Source organism: Schistocerca piceifrons, chromosome 7, assembly GCF_021461385.2.
Source record: "Schistocerca piceifrons isolate TAMUIC-IGC-003096 chromosome 7, iqSchPice1.1, whole genome shotgun sequence".
NCBI classification, from domain to species: domain Eukaryota; kingdom Metazoa; phylum Arthropoda; class Insecta; order Orthoptera; family Acrididae; genus Schistocerca; species Schistocerca piceifrons.
The window spans coordinates 22,064,928-22,090,947 of NC_060144.1; the positions used below are offsets into that span (position 1 = coordinate 22,064,928).

At 45.4% G+C, this 26,020-nt stretch overlaps 1 protein-coding gene and 1 non-coding gene across 2 annotated transcripts in view; one reads left to right on the forward strand and one right to left on the reverse strand.

Annotated features, from left to right (window-relative positions):
* Positions 1 to 26,020, reverse strand: part of LOC124805395 (myrosinase 1-like) — a 149,023-nt gene that overhangs the window by 26,273 nt on the left and 96,730 nt on the right. Inside the window, exons 8-9 of the mRNA XM_047265957.1 lie at positions 8,892 to 9,007; positions 466 to 600 (exon numbers count right to left, since the gene is read on the reverse strand). Of these exons, the coding sequence (XP_047121913.1) occupies positions 466 to 600; positions 8,892 to 9,007 (251 nt within the window). The remainder of the gene's footprint in view (positions 1 to 465; positions 601 to 8,891; positions 9,008 to 26,020) is intronic.
* On the forward strand, positions 3,218 to 3,292 carry Trnat-ugu. The gene has a single exon. It is a non-coding gene; the product is annotated as a tRNA-Thr (tRNA).

The window sequence follows — 26,020 nt, forward strand, 5'->3', positions numbered from 1 at the left end:
AGGAATAATGATGTGCGTTTGAATTTCTCTAAGGTTGTAGGTCTGCGATAGTGAATACCAGAACAGGCAGCTTAGTTGAAGAGAATGGATACCTCTGCGAAGGCCAATGGAAGAAACCTAAAACAAAAATGACTCCAGGAAAAATTTCCGAAGGACAGCTTCAACGTAAGGAAAAGTCATTTCTCTCAAAAGCAAGTTCGAGCACATTAGGAGTGGAAAAGGAAATTCACACTTAAATGTGGAGGAGAGTGTGCATTGGCGGAAAGTGTACATTGGGAGCCTCTGCAGGGCAGATGAACTGTGCGTCGATATTGTAGAAGGAGAAATGGGAATCGATTTGGAAGAGGTAAGACATTTACAGTTTTTTGTTTCTTCCTTTGTTACGCACTAAGCACTCATTCTTTCAACACACGTTTGTAATTTTTTGTAAGGGCAGCGGAGAGCCCGTCTTCTCACTGTACTCACCACGTAGTACTCGATGCGGTCCGTGTCGTTGAGCCCTGCACCAGTCCGGAGGCCGTTCTCCGTGACCATGACCTGGTAGCCAGGGTACTCGGCCGCTATCCAGTTCAGAAGGTTGCGGAATCCCGTAGGGTAGTTCTGAAAAGCAAATCAAGTAAACTTCGGGACTGAGGCCAAGTTTTCAAGCTGCGCATTAGAAACCGTCAGCGAGAAACTGTAAGAGAGTCCTCAAGCCGAAATGCTAATGTACAGTGAATGCTTATTGCTTATCTGGACACCGTCAGGAATAAGAGTTGCCGGGAGACTACCCCCCTGAAACTAAAGTAGGTTCATCGTACCCATTTATTACTTAAGCATTATGTTCGAATTTGCGGAAGCAGCCCTTGGTATCTGGTTATCGTCGGGACCTACAAGCGCCGAGAGCACCGTTTCGATTACCGCTAACGACCCACATTGTTTTCAGCGTAAAGATCTCGAAGAACATCCACTCTGTCTTTTGGTGGTGACTAACAGGTCATTTTACATGCTAGCTGCTCACATGACAGGTGATGAGTTAAGAAACCTCGACAGAGCAGGTGTCCCACTGTTGTCCTTGTAAACGCATTCACTCACACATTGCAAATATTTGTTCATTCCTATATTGTTTTTCACTTAATTATAGACATTTTCAAAATAAAGTTAAAAAACTAATTACAAATTAGTTAAACTCAGGACATGCTAGAATTGAAGTCTGTATAGGTTCAAAAATAATTCACTTCACTTAATCTACCATACTAGACGAGAGGTCAGTAGCAGTATTGCATAGAGAATTTGAATATAAATATCGACACAAATTTCTCATATTTAGCATTGAAGATGGTATAGACTTACTGGTACCTACTTTTTAGTGGTGACTTTTTGCTTCAGAAGTTTATTTTTATTAAGTATCAAATTGCAGAAGCCCGTACAAGGCAGAAACTTTTCTGTTTCTAACTTGTGTCTGCTTCCTTTCCACCTGTTCACAAAGCTGTGATTACTAAAATCTCTTTTTGGATACGTAAATTAGAACATGGAATAGTTTGTGAAAATTCAACCAAGATGTACCAATAGGTAGTAATGTATGTTTGATCTTGAAGTTCCACTCTATGTTTGTTGGTCATAAGGTGAGCTGCGATGTTGGTGCTCCTTCATCGTCCAATGCTCAGCTTCGCACCACACTCAGCATTTTCACTGTGTCATTTAACAAATGAGGGTTCTTGCCGCATATACCGTTTAGCTTGCAGGTAATATTAAGATAAAAGTTATGTAAGTCACAGCCGCAAGCACTGGGAACGTTAAACTACAGAAAATAGTACAACTAAAATAGCACAACACACCGTTAGAAAACATGCAGTTTTACAAGATCGTGACACCATCGAGTTTCCGAAAGAATCTAAATTCAGTCTAAGGGGAAAAAAAAAATAAAATAAAAGTACCAGAAGGAATTATGCAAATGGGTTTGTTGGTTGGTTGGATGATAGACCAAACTACTTGGTAATCAGTCCCTTTGTCCTGGAACAGACAGTGCTACATATATGATTGTAGATTAGACATAGCTTGCTGTGGAAAGCCCAATGGAAGGAAACACTGGGGTCTACGAATGGTCAACGATGGCGAGATAAGGGACAAAAAGAAGAAAGACAGACAGAGGAATAAAGGCAGGCAAGGTGCCCCATCTAAAGAGCAGCCCCAAAAGCAGACTGCCATGAAGGGACATACATCCCACAGCCCTGCCACTTACCAGAGGTACTCCAATGGCGAGATAAGGGACAAAAAGAAGAAAGACAGACAGAGGAATAAAGGCAGGCAAGGTGCCCCATCTAAAGAGCAGCCCCAAAAGCAGACTGCCATGAAGGGACATACATCCCACAGCCCTGCCACTTACCAGAGGTACTCCAATCAGAAATTGCATAGGAAAGACTAACAACACCGACATGGCAAGAGAAGCACAGAATTCTTAGTCTCTTTTATCACCTGTAGATTGTTTGCTGAAGTCAGAGTGAACCATTCCATATTCTATGTTCCTAAAACTTGACATTTTAATACCGATAGGAAGTCTGTCTCCGGGATACCGATCTCAAGAGTCAGTTTACTGGTAGCCAGTTTGTCCAGGCTATCAGCGAGTTGATTTCTTAGGATCTCGACGTGGTCTGGGGTCCAGACGAAGGTCACTGAGCGTCCACATTCATCAAGGACATGCGGGGAATCTTGGATAGCCATGACCAAGGGATGGCGACGGTAACACTGGTCGTGACTAAACTGCTCAACAACTTACTGTCGACGATAAGGGACTCACCAATGCAGGAATGGATATCCTCAAGAGCATGAGGGATGACTACAAACTCTGCAGCAGAAACACTACAGCCATCCAGAAAAGGAGTGCAGTTCAGTGTGCCTCATATGGGTATAAGCAAAGACCACATGACCAGCAACCATTGAACCATCAGTATAGACTACTTCCGAACCCCAGGATGCGCCAAGGATTGACAAAAATTGGTGAAATGATAATTAAATAGACACCCTAGCTGCAAGCAGGCGTTGATACACTTCATTGGGGACATGTTGAAAATGCCCGAACTCGTACGGGACTTGGTAGATTAATCTGCCACGAGTAATGAGCATGATGGGCAAACATCTATTAGGCGCACTACGAATGTAGCGTTGTGGACATGTTGGGAATGTGGATCTCACGGGGATCGTGCAAGGGATAAGTCCCTGCAGACGCACTATCCTCTGTGCCCGCGGTGGCTCAGATGGATAGAGCGTCTGCCATGTAAGCATGAGATCCCGGGTTCGAGTCCCGGTCGGGGCACACATTTTCAACATGTCCCCAATTAAGTGTATCAACGCCTGCTTGCAGCTAGGGTGTCTATTTAATTATCATTTCATTTCTAGCAAAGCTGCATGGTCATCCACGGTAACTGTTCTTTCGGGAACAGATACTACCGTCATATATAGTTAAAAATTGGTGACGTAGGACCTCAGGACGGACAGAGTCCTTCGGACCATGTGATAGGTCAAAGCAAAGCTGTGGCCGACGGATGCACAACGGGAAAGTACGTGCGTGGGCCTGGAGGAGTGGTACAAGAGGAAACAACTGTTCAGATATGTGGGAAATGGATTTCTGTGTTTGGGAAGAGTAGATGGTACGTCAGATGTTTATGGGAGCTGGAAACATGGGTATCAAAACTGACAAGCTGTTGTTGGCGCCTAATCCACAATGGAGGGACTCCAGCCTCCATGTATAAGCTTGTTCAAACACTCCTGTCGCAAGTGGAATCACACAGTGGTGTATCTGATCCTATATCCACAATGCTGAGGGCGATGCCATACTGTAAACCAGACTCCCATAAACAAGATGGGCTTTGTAAAACTGCAGAAGCGTAGTGCAATGTGCACCCCAGCTGGTGTTACTCAGTGAAGTGTATTAATGTGCAGCGAGCAGCGAGCACTTTCGCATTATCTGGCGAAGATGAGGAATCCATGTCAATCAAAAATCAAAGACCAGACCTAAAAAGCGATAGGTTTCCGCAACATTGAGCACTTTGTCGTAGACGTAAAGTTCTGGTTATGGGTGAATAGTACGACGTCGATAGAAGTGCATCACTCGAGTCTTGGCGACTGGAAACCGAAAGCCATGGGTGAGGAAACATGGCTACGCCTTCATATGGCGCCTTGTGGCCGACGTTCAGAGACGCCCGCATTAAAGAAGAGGCAAAAGTCGTCAGCACACCAGGAGGGTGATACTGAGGACCCCACACCTGCTACTAGTCCGTTGATGACTACTATAAAGTGAGGGACATCCAGTACAGGGCCCTGCCGGACCCCATTCTCTTGTATATGTAGGCTACTGTGGAACGCATCAACTCGAACCTGATGTTCTGGATAAAGATCGGGAGCAGACCCTAGAGGCCCCACTCATGTAATGTAGCAAGCATATGTTGCGGCCATGTGGTGTCATAAGCCTTCTGCAGGTCGAATAAGTCGGCTATAAGGTGCTGACGTCGGGCTAAAGTGGTTAGCATGGTGGACTCCAGGTAAACCACATATTCAGCAGCGGAACGGCATTGGTGGAAACCACCCTGGGATGGAGACAGAAGACCCCGAGTCTCAAGGGGCTAACACAGCCGCTGGCTCACCATGTGTACGAGCAACTTACACAGAGCATTGGGGAGACTAGTGGGGTGGTAGCTGTCCATCTCTAGCAGCTCTTTACCAGGTTTGAGCACTGGGACGATAACGCATTGTGTGGCTCCAGGTGGCGTGTAGTAAACAATAATTGCTTTTGTTCTACCTGCTGTTCTAGGCCATGAAAGGCAAGTTGATAATTCTCAGATGCAGAGGCTCGAGCAGAATGCAGAGCAAAATGTTCAATGATGGAGTCTGGATCAGTGCAGACAGTGCCATTCTAGGTAATAGCAGATACATCAGCAGGTATCTGGCATCTGTAGAGATCCAAACCTGCGAGGGGGTGGGTACATGGTCTGATGGTTCAAACATGCTATTCCCAGAATTCTTGTTTCCATCGCTTTATTAGGTGGCTCACCTGGAGGTGGAGATGTTTAAACATAATGAGGTGCACCATCAGTGGGTGCCGCTTATGGCGCAGGAGAACCCACCTACGATCTCTAATGGCCTCTGCGATATCTGATGCATAACAAGGTACTGTCTTCCGATGGGAGGGGCCCAAGGAACAGAGTATCGCCAAATAAGGTGCCAAAACAATGGCTATAGTTGTATTCTTGACTTCCTCATTAATGTCTCCTTGAGGCTGGGAGCAAGGACGATAGCAGAGGCGAAAGCACCCCAATCAGCATTGTTGAGAGTCCATTTACGAAGGCGTCCACAGGAGCGATGTTGAGGGAGGGAGACGAAAATCAGGAAGTGGTCACTGCGATACAGTTCATTGTCGACTCTCCAGTGGATGGATGGAAGAAGTCTAGGGCTGCAAATGGAAGGCTCAAGTGTCGAGCAAGTCCTATACACCACAATGAAGTGTGTGGGTGTACCAATATTCGAGAGGCAAACGTCAAGCTGTCCCAGTAAATTTTCGATGTCTTTACCATGGGCAGTGAACCTGGTTTCACCCCAGAAAGGGTTATGCGCGTCGAAGTCACACAAGATTAGGAAATGTGGGGGAGCTGAGAAATCAGGGAAAACTATATGTTCTGAGACACATCACCTTCAGGAGGGAGGTAAGCATCGCAAATTATAATATCCTGAAATTCCCTTATCTGAACAGCCACAGCCTCAAAAGGTGTATTAAGAGGCACAAGTTTGCTATAAAGAGTGTCCAGAACATACGTGCAAATTCCACCCATTGCCCTGTCACAGGTAGCGCGATTCTTATAATATCCCCAGCATCCAAGAAGGGCCTGGGTCTACGTTGCTGGAAACCAAATCTTGTGAATGACAGTGCAGAAGTCAGACGAAGTGCTTAAAAGATGCAGTAGCTCAGCCAGATGATGGAAAAAAACGCTATAATTCCACTTTAGAGTAATGTTGTCGATGTCCTGTGAAGCCATGAAGGGACTAAGGAGACAGGTCCCTAGGGGCACCTGCTGCCACTGGTTGAGGGATAACCAACACACACAGGGTCTGGGTTCTGTTGTGTGATGAGGCCACGGGCCTCAGGGGTCGCCAGAACCTCTGCTTCGGCCATAGGAGTGGAACAGGCGGGATCTGGTGCTGTCGGCACCACTGGACTTTCCTTTTCCTTTGAGCTAGGAGCTGGCATTGCAACACAAAGATATCTGCCGAATTTCAAACACTTGAGGGGGGAGGGGGGCAACGTATAGTTTCACGCCACATTGGTATACCACCATCTCGACCTTTTCAGGCAAAGAACAGCCCTCAAAGGCCTAGATGAAGGCACTGTTAGTAACCCTATAGTTTTTGCCCCATATGTACACAAAGCACAAACTGAATATCCTGTTGCTCCAAGTTGGCACGTAGCGCGTCGTCAGATACCAAGAGCATGATGATAAATGGTGACCTGAATCACATTTAGACTATTATGGGGAGTGACAGTTACTGTTACGTCACCCAGCTTGTTACAGGTGAGCAACGCCTATGACTGGATGGGGATGTTGTTTTGATCCAAACTGACCCTCTGTTCATTTTAGAGACGGCTGCCGTTCCCAGAAACTTGTCTTCTACGTTCTCCCCAAAGAATAAGAGCTTTGTTGTGAAGAAGGAATTCCCACCAGCCCTTGTGCAAATCAAGTAATGGAAGGAGTACTCCTCCACTTGCCGCTTAGCCCTACATTCCTCCCATGGCGTAGCCAGGAAAAGGAAAATCTTAAGGTCATATCTCTCTACATTAAAAGAGGACTTCCCTTCCATTGAGATTGCTTGAGCCACATGGCCACTAGCGGGAGATAATTTCATCCACTTTATTTGCGACTCATTTGTGGCTTCATTTGCGGTGCCACCCACTCCAAACTAGGGCACTCCTCATGGACTAGCCTTAGCAACACCTACTTGGCCAATAATCCGTTTTTCAGTTCTCATGCCCAAGTCACGATGTGCACATACTCCTGGCATATATGGGAAGTTTTCAGCTCGGGCACCAGCAGTGCGAACCCTGCATGGCCTGGGAGGCCACAACTGTGCAGATACTTGACCCTCCCCCCCTCCCACCGATTACAGGATGGCTACCATGCTGGGTTTTGGATATATTACTTTCTTAATAAGAAGGGTGCAAAGATGCAAAGGCACAAAGGTAGATCATACACTGCACTGGGCAACCCTCCCTCCACGATCCGCACTTCAGGGAAATTTTAAAAATTGATAGTAGTTCAAACTCAACAATGGAGATCATGTATTTCTTTAATGAAACTTTGTAGAGAATACTGGAAGGGGAAACTCGAATCCAAAACATAAGCCAGATCCAAACAGGGTCTGCGCCAGGAAAACCTTTGGATAGAAGGGGAAAGGAAGAGTGGAAGTATAAGCTTGCAGTGTGGAAAGGAAGTAATACTGCAGAAGCTGGGGCCCTGTGGTAGGCAAGCAAGTATTCACAAAAGAATTATGAGCCCCATGGGGGGTATGCGAACTGGGCGGAAATCGGTAGATGTGATGTATTTGTACAGACAAACAAATGATTTCAGAAAAATTGTATGATTTATTTAACAGGAAGAGCTCCACAAATTGAGCAAGTCAATACTTGTTGGTCCATCTCTGATCCTTATGCAAGCAGCCTTGGCATTGACTGATAATGTTGTTGGACGTCCTCCTGAGGGATATTCTGTCCAATTGGCAGGTTAGATTGTCAACATCCAGAGCAGGTTTGAGGGCTCTGCCTATAGAGCTCCGAAAGTTCTCAGTTTGAGAGAGACATCGCGCCCTTGCAAGCTAAGGTAGGATTTAGCAAGCTCGAAGACAAGCAGTAGAAACTCTCACCGTACGCGGGCGGGCATTATCTTGCTGAAATGTAAACCTGGGTTGGCTTGCCGTGAACGGTAACAAAAATTAAGTTGTGTGTGTGTGTGTGTGTGTGTGTGTGTGTGTGTACACTTGCGTGAATACGATCGTGGGTATGTGCATATCATCCACACCGAAGAGTAAGCACCTGCATTATAACAGAACGTGTGATACAATGTACACTTTATTCAAAACCAATATACAGAAAATGAAGTACGTACCGGTGGCGAAATCGTTACAGAAATGGAAACTATTCACGTGACTAATTGCATTATTTTTTCGTAGCCTATGGTCCAGAACGTAATTTTTCTGTTTATTTATTAGCTTTTAGTCTGTTCTTTACAAGTTAAATGCAGGCTGTATTCATTATCACCGTACTCAAATTACTACTTCCAATAGCCAATATTGATGAAATTTGCTCGGGAACCCAACAGAGTAATGCGTTCGTTGTGAAGCGACGTTTTGACCGGTTTCTTGCTTGTTGTCTTCGGCTGAATGTGACGAATAAGAAACTTGTCATTCTTCAGTGAACTATCCTGGAATTCGCGTCAAGTGATTGTAAGCAATGACGAAAAACTTAAGCTAGCAAACGCTACAGGACATTTTTTCGAAAGCACGTCCATTACTTAGGGATTTTAAGGAAGTTTGGAGGGACTATTTGGCTTCGTGATGATAATGACACTATGATGATAATGACAGTATGATAATGACACTCAGCGGAATATTCGGCATTATGAGATCCATAGCGTGGAACAACGATAATCAGCATACTTCTTTCTTATCACAAACATAGTTTCCGTAACCGCAAAAAACTATAAGAATGTCCTACTACCTCTCTGCAGGACAACAGGCGTGTTGTATGTTAAAATATTGTATCATTTCCAAAGTCATTGTGAAAATGTGTTTTTTTGTGTTTAGTGTGTTGTTCTCCAGTAGAAATAACACAAAATGGCCGTCTAGGTGGTATATACAGTTTTTTTCCATACCTGCGTATCAACTAGGACGGTCCCCGTATCCCGAGTCATGGAAGGCGATACACCTTCCTCGCCGGATATCACGAATTTTGTGGCATAATGATTTATTCCGAAGAAGTCAGACGTTCCTGAAACACAAAGTCCTCATTAGGCACTGTAATATTGCTAACGTAGAAAATAGATCAGATCACATTATTATCTTTGTGGTGAATAGAGCCTGTAGAATTTCCGAGATGACAAGGTAAGAAATGAGGAAATAAGAGAATGGACACATATTCATTATATATAGACAACAGTTTAAGAAAACTGACCACGTGGTACAATAGTTAGCATCTATTTGCTAATTACGCCGAAGTGCCTGAATTGAATCATGGAGACTGCTTCACATTTTTTCCCTGATGGAAAGGTCTAGAGAAATCTATATCTCTGCGCCAAAAATCAAACATTTCTTCTGTCAGTGTTTTATTCCTCTACTAGGTAGCTGACGTTAATAACAGGCTGTCGCGGCCTACCACAGAGATATTTTCCGTGATCATATTTCGTGCTCGCACTGCGAGATAACAGTGCTCGCTACTTTGAACTGCAGCGTGACTGCACCTAGTGAAGCAACCCGCTAAGACTGGGTAACCAATTCGTCTTACCGGACAATAATTACCGCAACGCAGTTGTTTACTGACTTCAAGTACATTTTGAGACTGCTGGCGAACGACAGTATGCAGGAATGTACTCAGTCGAATGACGACTCGCAATAGCGTTACGTAGTAGCAGAGTTCTCATCTGTTACACCCACTGCATTACGCTATGCAAACTCGTCGTAGACATTCTTAAGAGTAGTGGTTGCAGCACTTGGGGAACGTAGTCACTCAATTTTTCAATCGCGTGTATGAGAAGCTCATCTCCAAAAGATACCGCATGCGAAAAACTGAAAAATGAGATAACAGGTGGGTGCGTTACTTAGAACCATTACCTATGTAACAGTAACTGTTATGTCTGTCAAAGTGTGTCAAAGCGTACCGTATCCGCTATATATTGCCCTTTAACACTTGCGATTCACGCCGGAGAGTATCAAATCCAGTCTTATTTCGTTTACGAAAAGTACCAAATCCCTGCAACCGATCGCTGCTCTTCTTGGTAATGACGTCAAACACAACATGGCCGACATTTTTTACATGAAATTCTTTTATGTTGCAAGGACATGTGTGAAATTCTTTTTTGTGAACTTTTTTTATTAAATTATGCAGTCTGGTATATCAGATGAGTACTACGAATCACCAACGGAGACTGGAAATCCAAGGAAAAGGTTGGCTACATGGCCCGAAAAAGTGGAACACAAATGTCGCGAAACAAAATAAGCATGCAAAAAGGCTAGTGTAGGGCCTCAAATGAGAGATAAGCGGGGAAGAGAGGACTACTTTACAGGCACAAATAGGTCTGGTTGATCTGCACCCATTCTAGGCGGAAACATCTCATTGTGAACAGAAAAGCATAAAAAACCTCAGTAAGATATGAGCACATTATGGCAAAGATTAAGAAACTTTATGCTAAACGCCATGTACAACTTACAAAAAGGAGTGGCAAAATTAAACTTCGGGGACTTGGGATATTCAGGAGGGGATTTGCCCTTTTATAATGGAGCACTGAATGAAGAAAAAGGTACAGAATCCCCAATGATGTTAGTGACAATGAAGTGATTAATAAAGACAATCTGCAGCACAGTAAAGCTGTTCTTTGTTTTGAAGCACGTTTACTTTTTGTTAATTAATTTACACAGGAACGAAAGTTATGTAGCATACATGTAGGGAAAAGATGTGAAGATGTCAGTCTCCTTAAGGGTGGTAGACGTTAGTGGGTTACATCCTTGTTGCCTGTTGTACAATACACTACTGGCCATTAAAATTGCAACACCACGAAGATGACGTGCTACAGACGCGAAATTTAACCGACAGGAAGAAGATGCTGTGATATGCAAATGATTAGCTTTTCAGAGCATTCACACAAGGTTGGCGCCGGTAGCGACACCTACAACGTACTGACATGACGAAGGTTTCCAACCGATTTCTCATACAGAAACTGCAGTTGACCGGCGTTTCCTGGTGAAACGTTGTGGTGATGCCTCTTGTAAGGAGGAGAAATGCGTACCATCATGTTTCCGACTTTGATAAAGGTCGGATTGTAGCCTATCGCGATAGCGGTTTATCGTATCGCGACATTGCTGCTGGTGTTGGTCGAGATCCAATGACTGTTAGGAAAATATGGAATCGGTGTGTTCAGGAGGGTAATACGGAACGCCGTGCTGGATCCCAACGGCCTCGTATCACTAGCAGTCGAGATGACAGGCATCTTATCCGCAAGGCTGTAACGGATCGTGCAGCCACGTCTCGATCCCTGAGTTAACAGATGGGGACGTTTGCAAGACAACAACCATCTGCACGAACAGTTCGACATCGTTTGCAGCAGCATGGACTATCAGCTCGGAGATCATGACTGCGGTTATCCTTGACGCTGCATCACTGACAGGATCGCCTGCGATGGTGTGCTCAGCGACGAACCTGGGTGCACGAATGGCAAAACGTCATTTTTTCGGATGAATGCAGGTTCTGTTTACAGCATCATGATTGTCGCATCCGTGTTTGGTGACATCGCGGTGAACGCACATTGGAAGCGTGTATTCGTCATTGCCATACTGGCGTATCACCCGGCGTGATGGTATGGGGTGCCATTGGTCACACGTCTCGGTCACCTCTTGTTCGCATTGACGGCACTTTGAACAGTGGACGTTACATTTCAAATGTGTTACGACCCGTGGCTGTACTTTTCATTCGATCCCTGCGAAACCCAACATTTCAGCAGGATAATGCACAACCGCGTGTTGCAGGTCCTGTACGGGCCTTTCTGGATACAGAAAATGTTCGACTGCTGCCCTGGCCAGCACATTCTCCAGATCTCTCTCCAATTGAAAACGTCTGGTCAATGGTGACCGAGCAACTGGCTCGTCACAATACGCCAGTCACTACTCTTGATGAACTGTGGTATCGTGTTGAAGCTGCATGGGCAGCTGTACCTGTACACGGCATCCAAGCTCTGTTTGACTCAATGCCCAGGCGTATCAAGGCCGTTATTACGGCCAGATGTGGTTGTTCTGGGTACAGATTTCTCAGGATCTATGCACCCAAATTGCGTGAAAATGTAATCACATGTCAGTTCTAGTATAATATATTTGTCCAATGAATACCCGTTTATCATCCGCATTTCTTCTTGTAGTAGCAATTTTAATGGCCAGTAGTGTATTTTCTGCAGACAGTGCCAGGGGATACCATTTAGTTCACCGTCCAGTTTGGGTAAAGATGAAAATAATGTGTAAAATACTTGATGAAATAAAAATATTCTCACAAATTTTCTTTTCAATACTTCTAAACCTTTAGGCTAATAACAGTTCAAAATAAGCCTGAAAAGTGTAAACTGCAGTACAAAACAATGCATATGAATCAGTCAACTATATTTTACTGCTTTTAGTAACATAATGTATCCCCAGAACAATATCTGCCAAACCTACACAATTTTCTGCTTAAAGGTACCAAATACATTTTTATTTGCGCAATAACAATTAAACAAATAAAAATTCAACAGAGATACTTTGCCTAATGTGTCTCAACATCTCTCTGTATATAGTAACAAAACTACGAAACATATTCTGTTGCTACTGTGGTTTGTAAACACTATCTGTCCCTCCCGTTAAATTAGATTTTATGGATTTGGTACCTTTCACAGATGAGCCTTTCGTACGTTCTCAACCATTTTGTGGTCGTTAGGGCACGGCCATTTCATATTAATACAAATAAACTGTCATTTTGTTTGTCGCTCACTTTATCTTCTCAAGCCTTAACGGTTATCGTAAGATGGAATATACGAGGTGCGTCTGAAAGGTACGGTGAATCCTCTCAGAAAATAAAGGAAACGAGAGTTACAGACAAAATACCTTTACTGGCCTCCAAACTAATCAGCGTCAGCTACAACATACTTCGGACATGAGTTGTGAGGCTGCAGGAAGCTGTCAGCAGTTGCTTCCTGTGGCATCGCTCGAGGCACGGGGCTCACGTGCTGTTGCATATCCGCAGCGCGTCTGCGCACTCAGCTCTCTGAATGGGTTTGTATGAGGAAACGATTGTAGAGCCTTATCGTAGGACAAATTAAGATACCAAACTTTAGTGTGTCACATACAAGCCGTTATCTACTGAAACATTTGTTTCCAGATGTATGGATTATGAATCTTCTCTATAAAATTGCCCTATATACTGAAAAAGTTATTTCTTTTTCGGTGGTTTTCCACGTTCGAGAAATATTCACAGGTAATCAATTCTTGAAATGATAATTAAATGGACACCCTAGCTGCATACAGGCGTTGATGTACTTCATTGGGGACATGTTGAAAATGTGTGCCCCGACCGGGACTCGAACCCAGAATCTCCTGCTTACATGGCAGACGCTCTATCCATCTCAGCTACTGCGGGCACAGAGGATAGTGCGTCTGCAGGGACTTATCCCTTGCACGCTTCCCGTGAGATCTGTGGTGTCACCGCCAGACACCACACTTGCTAGGTGGTAGCTTTAAATTGGCCGCGGTCCATTAGTACATGTCGGACCCACTTGTCACCACTGTGTGATCGCAGACCGAGCGCCACCACAAGGCAGGTCGCGAGATACGGAATAGCACTCGCCCCAGTTGTACGGACGACATTGCTAGCGACTACACTGACGAAGCATCGCTCATTAGCCGAGCAGATAGTTAGAATAGCCTTCAGCTAAGTCCATGGCTACGACCTAGCAAGGCGCCATTAGCCTTACATAGCAATTGATAGTTTGATAGTTATCGTATGAAATGTCTCATCAAGAACGCTGTATACAAATGGTGGATTAAAGTTAAGTATTCCAGCAGCAACGTACTTTTCTTTATAGTTTTCATTGAGCGTCCTGTTTCAGACCATCAAGTCCGCCTGCTTGCTTAATGGCCGCCTCCCTTAAATAATGTGCGTAGTGTTGGCAATCTGTCAACACTACAAATGACGACGAGGATTAGAAGAGGATTTCGTGTTCGTATTGCTCTAATTTATATCGCCGACGTTACAAACCGCCTTCTTTCTCTTTGATTGATTTACTTGTGTCATGGCTTCGCCACAATCTCCCGATGTACTGTCCGAATTTTATCGCTTGCAGAATCACCAGATGCAGGCGTTATTGGATGCCCTGGGACAGCTCGTCCAGGGTCAACGTGCCATTCAAACGGATGCGGCAGCAGCCGCTTCACCGCTACAGCAGCCACAACTCGCAGTTGCACCGCCTTTTAGGCCCTATGACCCTGCGCAAGAAACATGGACCGAGTGGTCACGCCAGTTTGGATTTCATCTCGCCGCCTACAGAATTCAAGGTAACGAGCGGCAGCCACATTTATTGGCGTGTGTAGGGGTGCATACGTACTGTGTGATAGTGAAATTATTTCCCCGACGCGAGGTAGCAACTCTGTCCTACGAAGAAATTTTGTTGGCATTGGACGCCTATTTCAAAGAAACAGTCAATGTCGTTGCAAAAAGGTATACTTTCTTTCATACAAAACGTACGGCCGGTCAAACTAATCGGGAGTGGGTTGCAACATTGCAAGGCCTTACTAGGGATTGTGCTTTTGAGTGTGAATGTGTACTCCCTTATTCAGATACAATGGTACGTGATGCAATTGCACAGAACTTTTCTAATGTTCGCATACGGGAACAGATTTTGAAACTCGTCAATCCCTCCCTTCAACAAGTGATAGACATATTGGATAGACAAGACACACTTAACTTTGCTCAGGAATCATTTGCAACTTCGCCAGCCGTGTGTAACATTAACCGGCCCGCCGGGCGCGCTGCACGGCCCGGTAAACTGCCCTCGCACACGTCCGCGCAGCTGCCGCCACGCTCTAAACCAGGTGTGCCGCGACAGCATACAAACGCAGTGAAATCATGCCCGCGGTGTGCTACTAGACATTCGCGTGAAAATTGCCCGTCACGCCAAGCTATTTGCTTTTTCTGTCATAAGAAAGGACATGTTCAAAGTGTTTGCCAGAAAAAGCTCAGATCAGACACTCTTAATCATTCCAGGCCCTTTGCTTCGCGCTGGAAGCGAACCAAGGACACTCAGGCTCGTGGACCTTCACCCATGGACATTCATGTAGTTAATTCCACTTCGTCCAGTGCCACTTTCTCTAACAGTGACTGTGTTTGTCCCACGAACAGTGTGCGTCGACGTCGCCGGAAGTCACGTCAATTAGCAAGTGATTCGGTACCAGCGTCAGTTCGAATTGCACAAGGCAGTCGCTCTTGTCGTCAGCAGGACAATAAACTTTTTGTAGATTTGGACTTTAATGGCAAGGTCATACCATTCCAGCTCAATACCGGAGCTGCTGTTTCATTGCTCAATCGCGACACGTACAAACAACTGGGCAACCCTCCGTTGTGTTCCGCAAATGTAAAACGAACTACATATTCAGGACAGCAGATCCCTGTGTTAGGACAGTGCAGCCTTCTTGCAACATACAAGGGACAAACAAAACTTGTGTCATTTTTCGTTCTTCGTACTTCTACTGCAGTGACCTTGTTTGGTTTGGATTTATTTCAGTTGTTTAACATGTCTATAGTAAATCAGGTCCTATCAGTGAATCAGACTGTGCCTTCAGACAGTGTTTCTCGTCTGTGTGAAGAATTTGCAGACATTTTTGCACCGGGCTTAGGTTGCGCTAAGAATTATGAAGCACATTTGGAACTGAAAGTAAACGCGCAACCGAAATTTTTCCGAGCGCGCAATGTTCCCCACGCATTGCGTGATGAGGTCGCAAGAACATTAAACGATTTAGAATCACAAGGTGTAATTGAACGTGTGCAAGCTTCTCTCTGGGCCTCACCCTTAGTAATTTTGCCAAAACCTTCCAGAAAGCTGAGACTTTGTGTGGACTTCAAGGCAACAGCGAATCCACAACTCGTGATTGCAACTTTTCCCTTTCCCCGCCCGGAAGATCTTTGTGATAAACTGTGCCCGGGTAAGTACTTTTCCAAGTTGGACCTAGCAGATGCATACTTGCAAATCCCAGTGGACGCCGAATCCCAGCGCGTCTTGGTGGTTAACACGCATCTTGCTTTGTACCGATTCAAAAGACTGCCATTCGGGTGTGCATCCGCCCCTGCATTGTTTCAGCAATATTTACAAACTGTTTGTGCGTCGGTCCCTACTGCTGCGAACTACCTGGACGATATTGTGATCTCCGGAAAGACAGCCGACGAGCATTTAGCACACCTACGAACATTATTTCAGGTATTGCGACGAAATGGTCTTCGCTTGCGGAAGTACAAATGTGTGTTTTTTGCTCGTGACTTACCATACCTGGGACATGTAATCAATGCCGAAGCATACATCCGAGTCCAGAGCACCTCCGTGCCATACAAGATTTGCCTTCGCCACAGAATGTGAAGCAGCTACAGAGTGTGTTGGGTAAAATTAACTATTATCATCGCTTTCTGCGCAATGCCTCTTCCATTTCAGCTCCGCTTCATCGCTTACGCCGTACGGGTGTTCCGTTCGTCTGGACGACGGAATGCGAACGCGCCTTTCGCCAGTTGAAATCGGCGTTGCTTTCAAATACTTGCCTTACGCCATTCGATCCCCAGAAACCCCTTTTGTTGATGGTAGATGCATCGGATTTCGGGATCGGTGCTGTGCTTGCGCACAAAGATGGATCGCATAATCGTCCTATTGCCTTTGCGTCCAAATTGCTCTCGTCTGCGCAAAGAAATTACTCGCAGATAGAGAAAGAAGCTTTGGCTCTCGTGTTTGGTGTTACTAAGTTCCATGATTTCTTGTATGGTCGTCACTTTACCATCATCACAGACCACAAACCTTTGACGTCGCTTTTTCTTCCGAACAAGCCTGTACCTCCGCGTACAGCGCAGAAATTCATTCGCTGGTCTATTTTCCTCTCGCAGCACCGCTACGATATCTTGTATCGGTCCACTGCTAAGCACGGAAACGCCGATGCGTTGTCCCGTTTGCCTGTTGCTGAGGATAGGGCATTCTATTCTTCCGAACTTGCTTGCATGTTCATTGATGCGGAAACCGATGAAGTGGTCGACTCGTTTCCGATTGATTTTCGTCGTGTAGCTACAGCCACAGCTGCTGACCCTGTCCTTGCTACCGTTTTGCGTTTTGTTGCTACGCAATGGCCTTTGTCAAAGTCTCGGATCGAGGATCCGTTGGTTCGCCGATTGTTTGCTCATAAGGAGAGACTTTTTGTACGACGTGGTGTTTTGTTGTTGCGTTCTGCTAATGATCAGTCCAGAGTCGTAGTCCCACGTTCGTTACAGTCCTCTGTCTTACGGCTTCTTCACCAAGGACATTGGGGTATAGTGCGAACGAAGCAACTTGCTCGTCAGCACTGTACTTGGTTCGGAATCGATGCTGCGATTACGAATATGTGTTCTTCTTGTATGGCGTGTGCCGAGCAACAATCCGCACCGCCGCGGAAAGTCTTTGCATGGCCAAAAGCCACTTCCCCTTGGCAACGCTTGCACATCGATTTTGCTGGTCCATTCTGGAATGCTCGATGGTTGGTTCTGGTAGATGCCTTCAGTATTTTTCCTTTTGTTGTCCGGATGTGTTCCACGACGTCCTCCGCCACCATCCAAGCGTTGTCTGCTATCTTTTGCATTGAAGGTCTTCCGCAGACTATTGTTTCCGACAATGGCCCACAATTCATGTCCGCAGACTTTCAGTCATTCTGCCAGGCCAATGGTATTCAACATCTGACATCCGCGCCGTTTTCGCCTCAGTCAAACGGTGCCGCTGAACGATTGGTCCGGACTTTCAAGTCACAGATGTTGAAGTTGAAAAAGTCGCATTCTCGGGAGGACGCATTGTTGCTCTTTTTGTCATCGTATCGCTCTCAGCCCCGAGATGGTCGCTCGCCGGCTGAGTTGCTCCACGGTCGGCCTCATCGAACCTTGATGTCTTTGCTGCACCCGCCGCATCAGGTTCCTGTGCAGCGGCAGACTTCTGCTTTTGCTCCAGGCGACGTTGTATTCTATCGCAACTATCGAGGTTCACGGCGTTGGCTCGCAGGGCGCATTCTTCGCTGCCTCGGCCGCGCGATGTATTTGGTTTTGGGGGCCTCTGGTGAGGTGCGTCGGCATCTCAATCAGCTGCGCCTCTGTCGTCGCACGGGTTCTGCCGCTCCCCGTCTGCTTTCAGCGACGGTGCCGTCCGGTCAGCGCCCTGGGGACCCATCTGCTGGCTCGCCTCATCCCCAGGTGTTACCGACGATGCCTTCCATTTTGCCCCATGGCGACGCCCCGCCGCAGCCGCCGCCGCCGCCGCCTGTTCTCCTGCCGGCGCCGCCCGCATTCGACGCTTCGCTGCAGCCGCCAAGCGCCTCCCTGGGTCACGCGCCGCCGATCGCTTCCCGTGACCAGCCGTCCTCCGCCATGGAACTCTTGCTCGCTCCGGACCACATGGCGTCTTCGCGCGTCGGATACCCCGACGCAATGGAGGTCGACCCTTCGGCCCCTCCTGTCTCTTTACGGGCGCATACACCGCATGTTGACGTGCACCCTGGACTAGGTTTTCAGGCGTTTCCTAGCTCCCCTCGGACCGAATGGCCGGGTGCGGGTGGCACAGCCTCGCCTGTTGTTAGGCTCCCCACCTCATCGCATACGTCAACATGGCGTCTTCCCCACGGCGGGCGGAAGCCTTATCACAGGACCGTTCGCCGATTTGCGGGGGAGGAGTGTGGTGTCACCGCCAGACACCACACTTGCTAGGTGGTAGCCTTTAAATCGGCCGCGGTCAATTAGTACATGTCGGACCCGCGTGTCGCCACTGTGTGATCGCAGACCGAGCGCCACCAGAAGGCATGTCTCGAGACCTGCGTCTGCAGGGACTTATCCCTTGCACGCTTCCCGTGAGATCCACATTCCCAACATGTCCACACGACTACATTCGTAGTGTGCCTAATAGATGTTTGCCCATCATACTCATTACTCGTGGCAGATTAATCTACCATGTCCCGTACGAGTTCGGGCATAGCGTGTGCGTTCGCACAAGAAGGTAACTGTTCTTTCGGGAACAGATACTACCGTCATATATGATCATTTCGTGCGTGGTATGAATGGATCTACGACGTATTATTTACCTCGAACATCTGATGTGGAATTATTAGATAGAGAGCAGAATAACAGAGAATCCTATTCTAGATGAGTTGGCGACAGCAACTACCTAATGGCATTACAATCGTATTTGCCCGCATTGATGGATGCAGATTTTGGTGAAAAGACACTTTTTTTGCCGGGCCCAGGGCGTACAATATGCCATAATATGACAGTATATAACGAATTATTCCAGGAAAGCTGCAAATAGTTTAATTATTAGCGGTACTTCCTTACTACCGGCTTGTTTCGATTATTGCGGCAATCCCAAGTAAACGTCTAGCTCGAACAGACGCCCACATTGCATCAGTGTTGTTGTTGTTGTGGTCTTCAGTCCTGAGACTGGTTTGATGCAGCTCTCCATGCTACTCTATCCTGTGCAAGCGTCTTCATCTCCCAGTACCTACTGCAACCTACATCCTTCTGAATCTGCTTAGTGTATTGATCTCTTGGTCTCCCTCTACGATTTTTACCCACCACGCTGCCCTCCAATGCTAAATTTGTGATCCCTTGATGCCTCAAAACATGTCCTACCAACCGATCCCTTCTTCTAGTCAAGTTGTGCCACAAACTTCTCTTCTCCCCAATCCTATTCAATACCTCCTCATTAGTTACGTGATCTACCCACCTTATCTTCAGCATTCTTCTGTAGCACCACATTTCGAAAGCTTCTATTCTCTTCTTGTCCAAACTGGTTATCGTCCATGTTTCACTTCCATACATGGCTACACTCCATACAAATACTTTCAGAAACGACTTCCTGACACTTAAATCTATACTCGATGTTAACAAATTTCTCTTTTTCAAACACGATTTCCTTGCCATAGCTCGAACAGACGCCCACATTGCATCAGTGAGTTAACTGTTGTTGTTGTTGTGGTCTTCAGTCCTGAGACTGGTTTGATGCAGCTCTCCATGCTACTCTATCCTGTGCAAGCGTCTTCATCTCCCAGTACCTACTGCAACCTACATCCTTCTGAATCTGCTTAGTGTATTCATCTCTTGGTCTCCCTCTACGATTTTTACCCTCCACGCTGCCCTCCAATGCTAAATTTGTGATCCCTTGATGCCTCAAAACATGTCCTACCAACCGATCCCTTCTTCTAGTCAAGTTGTGCCACAAACTTCTCTTCTCCCCAATCCTATTCAATACCTCCTCATTAGTTACGTGATCTACCCACCTTATCTTCAGCATTCTTCTGTAGCACCACATTTCGAAAGCTTCTATTCTCTTCTTGTTCAAACTGGTTATCGTCCATGTTTCACTTCCATACATGGCTACACTCCATACAAATACTTTCAGAAACATCTTCCTGACACTTAAATCTATACTCGATGTTAACAAATTTCTCTTCTTCAAAAACGATTTCCTTGCCATTGCCAGTCTACATTTTATATCCTCTCTACTTCGACCATCATCAGTTATTTTACTCCCTAAATAGCAAAACTCCTTTACTACTTTAAGTGTCTCATTTCCTAATCTAATCCCCTCAGCTTCACCCGATTTAATTTGACTACATTCCATTATCCTCGTTTTGCTTTTGTTGATGTTCATCTTATATCCTCCTTTCAAGACACTGTCCATTCCGTTCAACTGCTCTTCCAAGTCCTTTGCTGTCTCTGACAGAATTACAATGTCATCGGCGAACCTCAAAGTTTTTACTTCTTCTTCATGAATTTTAATACCTACTCGGAATTTTTCTTTTGTTTCCTTTACTGCTTGCTCAATATACAGATTGAATAACATCGGGGAGAGGCTACAACCCTTGTCTCACTCCTTTCCCAACCACTGCTTCTCTTTCATGCCCCTCGACTCTTATAAGTGCCATCTGGTTTCTGTACAAATTGTAAATAGCCTTTCGCTCCCTGTATTTTACCCCTGCCACCTTCAGAATTCGAAAGAGAGTATTCCAGTCAACATTGTCAAAAGCTTTCTCTAAGTCTACAAATGCTAGAAATGTAGGTTTGCCTTTCCTTAATCTAGCTTCTAAGATAAGTCGTAAGGTCAATATTGCCTCATGTGTTCCAACATTTCTACGGATTCCAACTGATCTTCCCCGAGGTCCTCTTCTACCAGTTTTTCCATTCGTCAGTAAAGAATTCGCGTTAGTATTTTGCAGCTGTGACTTATTAAACTGATAGTTCGGTAATTTTCACATCTGTCAACATCTGCTTTCTTTGGGATTGGAATTATTATATTCTTCTTGAAGTCTGTGGGTATTTCGCCTGTCTCATACACCTTCCTCACCAGATGGTAGAGTTTTGTCATGACTGGCTCTCCCAAGGCCATCAGTAGTTCTAATGGAATGTTGTCTACTCAGGTCTTTCAGTGCTCTGTCAAACTCTTCACGCAGTATCGTATCTCCCATTTCATCTTCATCTACATCCTCTTCCATTGCCATAATATTGTCCTCAAGTACATCGCCCTTGTGTAGACCCTCTATATACACCTTCCACCTTTCTGCTTTCTTTCTTTGCTTAGAACTGGGTTTCCATCTGAGCTCTTGATATTCATACAAGTGGCTCTCTTTTCTCCAAAGGTCTCTCTAATTTTCCTGTAGGCAGCACCTATTTTACCCCTAGTGAGATAAGCCTCTACATCCTTACATTTGACCTCTAGCCATCCCTGCTTAGCCATTTTGCACTTCCTGTCGATCTCATTTTTGAGACGTTTGTATTCCCTTTTGCCTGCTTCGTTTACTGCATTTTTATATTTTCTCCTTTCATCAATTAAATTCAATATTTCTTCTGTTACCCAAGGATTTCTATTAGCCCTCGACTTTTTACCTACTTGATCCTCTGCTGCCTTCACTACTTCATCCCTCAGAGCTACCCATTCTTCTTCTACTGTATTTCTATCCCCCATTCCTGTCAATTGTTCCCTTATGCTCTCCCTGAAACTCTGTACAACCTCTGGTTCTTTCAGTTTATCCAGGTCCCATCTCCTTAAATTCCCGCCTTTTTTCAGTTTCTTCAGTTTCAATCTGCAGTTCATAACCAATAGATTGTGGTCAGAATTCACATCTGCCCCTGGAAATGTCTTACAATTTAAAACCTGGTTCCTAAATCTCTGTCTTACCATTATATAATCTATCTGATACCTTTTAGAATCTCCAGGATTCTTGCAGGTATACAACTTTCTTTCATGATTCTTGAACCAAGTGTTAGCTATGATTAAGTTATGCTCTGTGCAAAATTCTACAAGGCTGCTTCCTCTTTCATTTCTTCCCCCCAATCCATATTCACCTAATCTGTTTCCTTCTCTCCCTTTTCCTACTGACGAATTCCAGTCACCCATGACTACTAAATTTTCGTCTCCCTTCACTACCTGAATAATTTCTTTAATCTCGTCATACATTTCGTCAATTTCTTCATCATCTGCGGAGCTAGTTGGCGTATAAACTTGTACTACTGTAGTAGGCGTGCGCTTTGTGTCTATCTTGGCCACAATAATGCGTTCACTATGCTGTTTGTAGTAGCTAACCGGCACTCCTATTTTTTTATTCATTATTAAACCTACTCCTGCATTACCCCTATTTGACTTTGTATTTATAACCCTGTAATCACCTGACCAAAAGTCTTGTTCCTCCTGCCACCGAACTTCACTAATTCCCACTATATCTAACTTTAACCTATCCATTTCCCTTTTTAAATTTTCTAACCTACCTGCCCGATTAAGGGATCTGACATTCCATGCTCCGGTCCGAAGAATGCCTGTTTTCTTTCTCCTGATAACGACGTCCTCTTGAGTAGTCCCCGCCCGGAGATCCGAATGGGGGACTATTTTACCTCCGGAATATTTTACCCAAGAGGACACCATCATCATTTAATCATACAGTAAAGCTGCATGTCCTCGGGAAAAATTACGGCTGTAGTTTCCCCTTGCTTTCAGCCGTTCGCAGTACCAGCACAGCAAGGCCGTTTTGGTTAATGTTACAAGGCCAGATCAGTCAATCATCCAGACTGTTGCCCCTGCAACTACTGAAAAGGCTGCTGCCCCTCTTCAGGAACCACATGTTTGTCTCGCCTCTCAACAGATACCCCTCCGTTGTGGTTGCACCTACGGTACGGCCCTCTGTATCGCTGAGGCACGCAAGCCTCCCCACCAACGGCAAGGTCCATGGTTCATGGGGGGAGTTAACTGTCGAAACAAAAAGCATCAACGAGAATAAACTGTCCGTCTAGCTGTCAAAAGCATTTCGCAAAAGCCGGCCGCGGTGGCGAAGCGGTTCTAGGCGCCTCAGTCCGGAACTGCGCGACTGCTACGGTCGCAGGTTCGAATCCTACCTTGGGCTTGGATGTGTGTGATGTCCTTAGGTTAGTTAGGTTTAAGTAGTTCTAAGTTCTAGGGGACTGATGACCTCAGATGTTAATTCCTATAGTGCTCAGAGCCATTTCGTAAAAACATTCTACACAAATAGAGATTACGTGACTTATAACGCTCTAAGGATCGACAGTTTACTCACTGATGCAATATGGGCGCCTTTTCCAGTTAGATCAGCTCCGGAAGGCTTACGCTTCGAATACGTTGTGCGTGAGCACAGTGCTTCGAACAATTTCACAAGAATCGCTTTCCAAGAGTTTCCAACAGCCTCACAACCGATGCCAGAAGCGTGTTGCAGTTGACGGTAATGACTCTGAAGGCAGTCCAAGGTGATTGTAAGACTCGATTCAATTTCTTAGGCCATTCACCGAACTTTACAAAGGCGCTTTGTATTTCTGAATCGTGGCTCGTATTGGTCAGGGGCGAATCTATTGAAAACAGATGTTGCATTGAAATGTAACGCCACGCCAGATGTGGAGGCTGACTCGGAGAGAGGCGGCAGCATTAGAGATGGGTAGCTCGCGAACGAACGGGTGCAAAGGAACGGTTCACCAAGATGAACGAAAGGACCGAGGAACGAATTCCAAGGAACGATCGGTTCATAGTTCACTTCGGTCGCGGTGGTCTACTTATAGTTCCCGGGAACGAGGAACGATCGGTTCGTATTTCAGTAGTTCACTTTGGTCGCGGCGGTCACTTCGGCAGTTCTCGTTCCAGCCTCGGTCGCGTGCTCGTCTCAATCTCGGTCTCCCTCGGCCGCACTCGTCGTTCTTCGCATGACCACCTGTCTCAGTTCAACTGCCGACTGGTCCTAGTTAGTTCAGTATCCAGTTGTTCGTTTCGTTCACTGCGCTCGCCTATTTTACATGTGTTCCAAACTGTTCTTGCACTTGCTTCTGGCTGTTCAGCGTCCATGACCGGTAATCAAAAAATATTTTATAGTTACGTAAATTGCATAACAATTACGTTGTATGTAATAGGTACGTCTTTTCAGGTAACAAAAGGGCATATCAGCTCACTTCATTATATCGATGAACAGCAGAAATACTTCTAACAAGGCAAGTTTTTTTTGTTATTCATATATGTTTTGGTTTCATCGACTTGATTTAGCAGCTAACTTCAATAATTTGCTTGGTTATTAAATGTAAGAAAATTCATATAAAACGATTTTCGTGTATCTTTCATACACAAAAAATTACATTTAGGAAGGCTCTAATTATTTTTAAGTTTGGTTGTTTCCAATTTGCGTTACTGCTACTTTTGTTACTTTGAAAAAAAAAAAAAAGACGTGCGTTGTGGGTCATTTTGGCTCAGTAGGAAAAGCGGTGCCTCTCCATTTGAAAAGACATAGATTGCCATAAAATCGTATTTACTTATTATCTCAAAAACATTTGTTCAGAAGCAGCTTTCAAACCAAAAACTTTATTACTGCGAACTTAGTTATTATTATTATTGCTGCATTAACTTTAATAATGCAACATAAAAACCTAATTTTTGCTAAGCGTGTGACGCAAGTATGGGACAGCCACAATTTATTTTACGCTTCTATAAAGTCTCTACTTCGCCTACGAACTCAAAGAAAACGTGAAGTATATGTAGGGTGTAAACGATTATTGTTTACAACGTAGCATAGCTATGTAGCGGAAGTTGAAACGAAGAATTTTATACAAGACCCTTGTGGTCTATTAAGTAGGGAACCAGCCACCAACAGGTTTACAAGACTACATGAGCTATAGCTTACGCGCGTCGCGTGAGATTTTCATGTTCTTGTTTGTTTGTTGTATCTGCTCGTAACGGACAACACATCGCCGGTAATTGGCGAGCAGTCTGTACTCGGGGCCGGTTTTCCGTGCGCCACCCTATATTATTTCCCTGCGATCAGCCGCACAAGGCTACGGTTGGCTAAACGAGAGGTTCTGCAGAATCACAGAAATTACTGCTAAAAGTGTGTAAAAATTCTGTACTGAATAAAAATTATATACTCCAGGGGGGGAGGTAAGTGCCCCCTCTTGGTGCCCTCCATCCCTCAGTCACCTACACTACTAGTTTTCAGTTTTTCATAAGAACCATATATCAACCACAAACGAACGGTGAACGAGTAAAAATGAACGGTTCCCAAAAAAGAACGATCAGCAGTGAACTAGTTCCCAAGGATGAACGAGTTTGCCCATCTCTAGGCAGCATTACCTCCACGGAGCACACTTCATCATTCGGCGGCCAGGAGCCCTGAGGACGCGTCAAACACGCCGCGCGGTGACGGCCGTTGTCCCTCCACAGGAAACAAATACGCGAACCGGCTGGCGGATCGGCAGTTCTTATCTCGCCACTGAAACTTTCGTTGCGCCGATTCTAGAATACGACTAACACATTGCTTTTCTGGACTCGATTTGAAAACTTGTTTATGGTTGTGCTCTTGACTGCTCCACGACGTTTCCTGAGTGCAGCTGAACGCCGTTTTCTACCACGCGCGATATTTCGCCTCTCCACTTGCCGGGCGCATCTGCGCACCTCAAGAGAGCCGGCAAAGACGCACGTCGGCTGTCCACGTTGCACAATGTATTAGCGCGCTGTGTCCGTCTTGCACTTTCGTCATGACC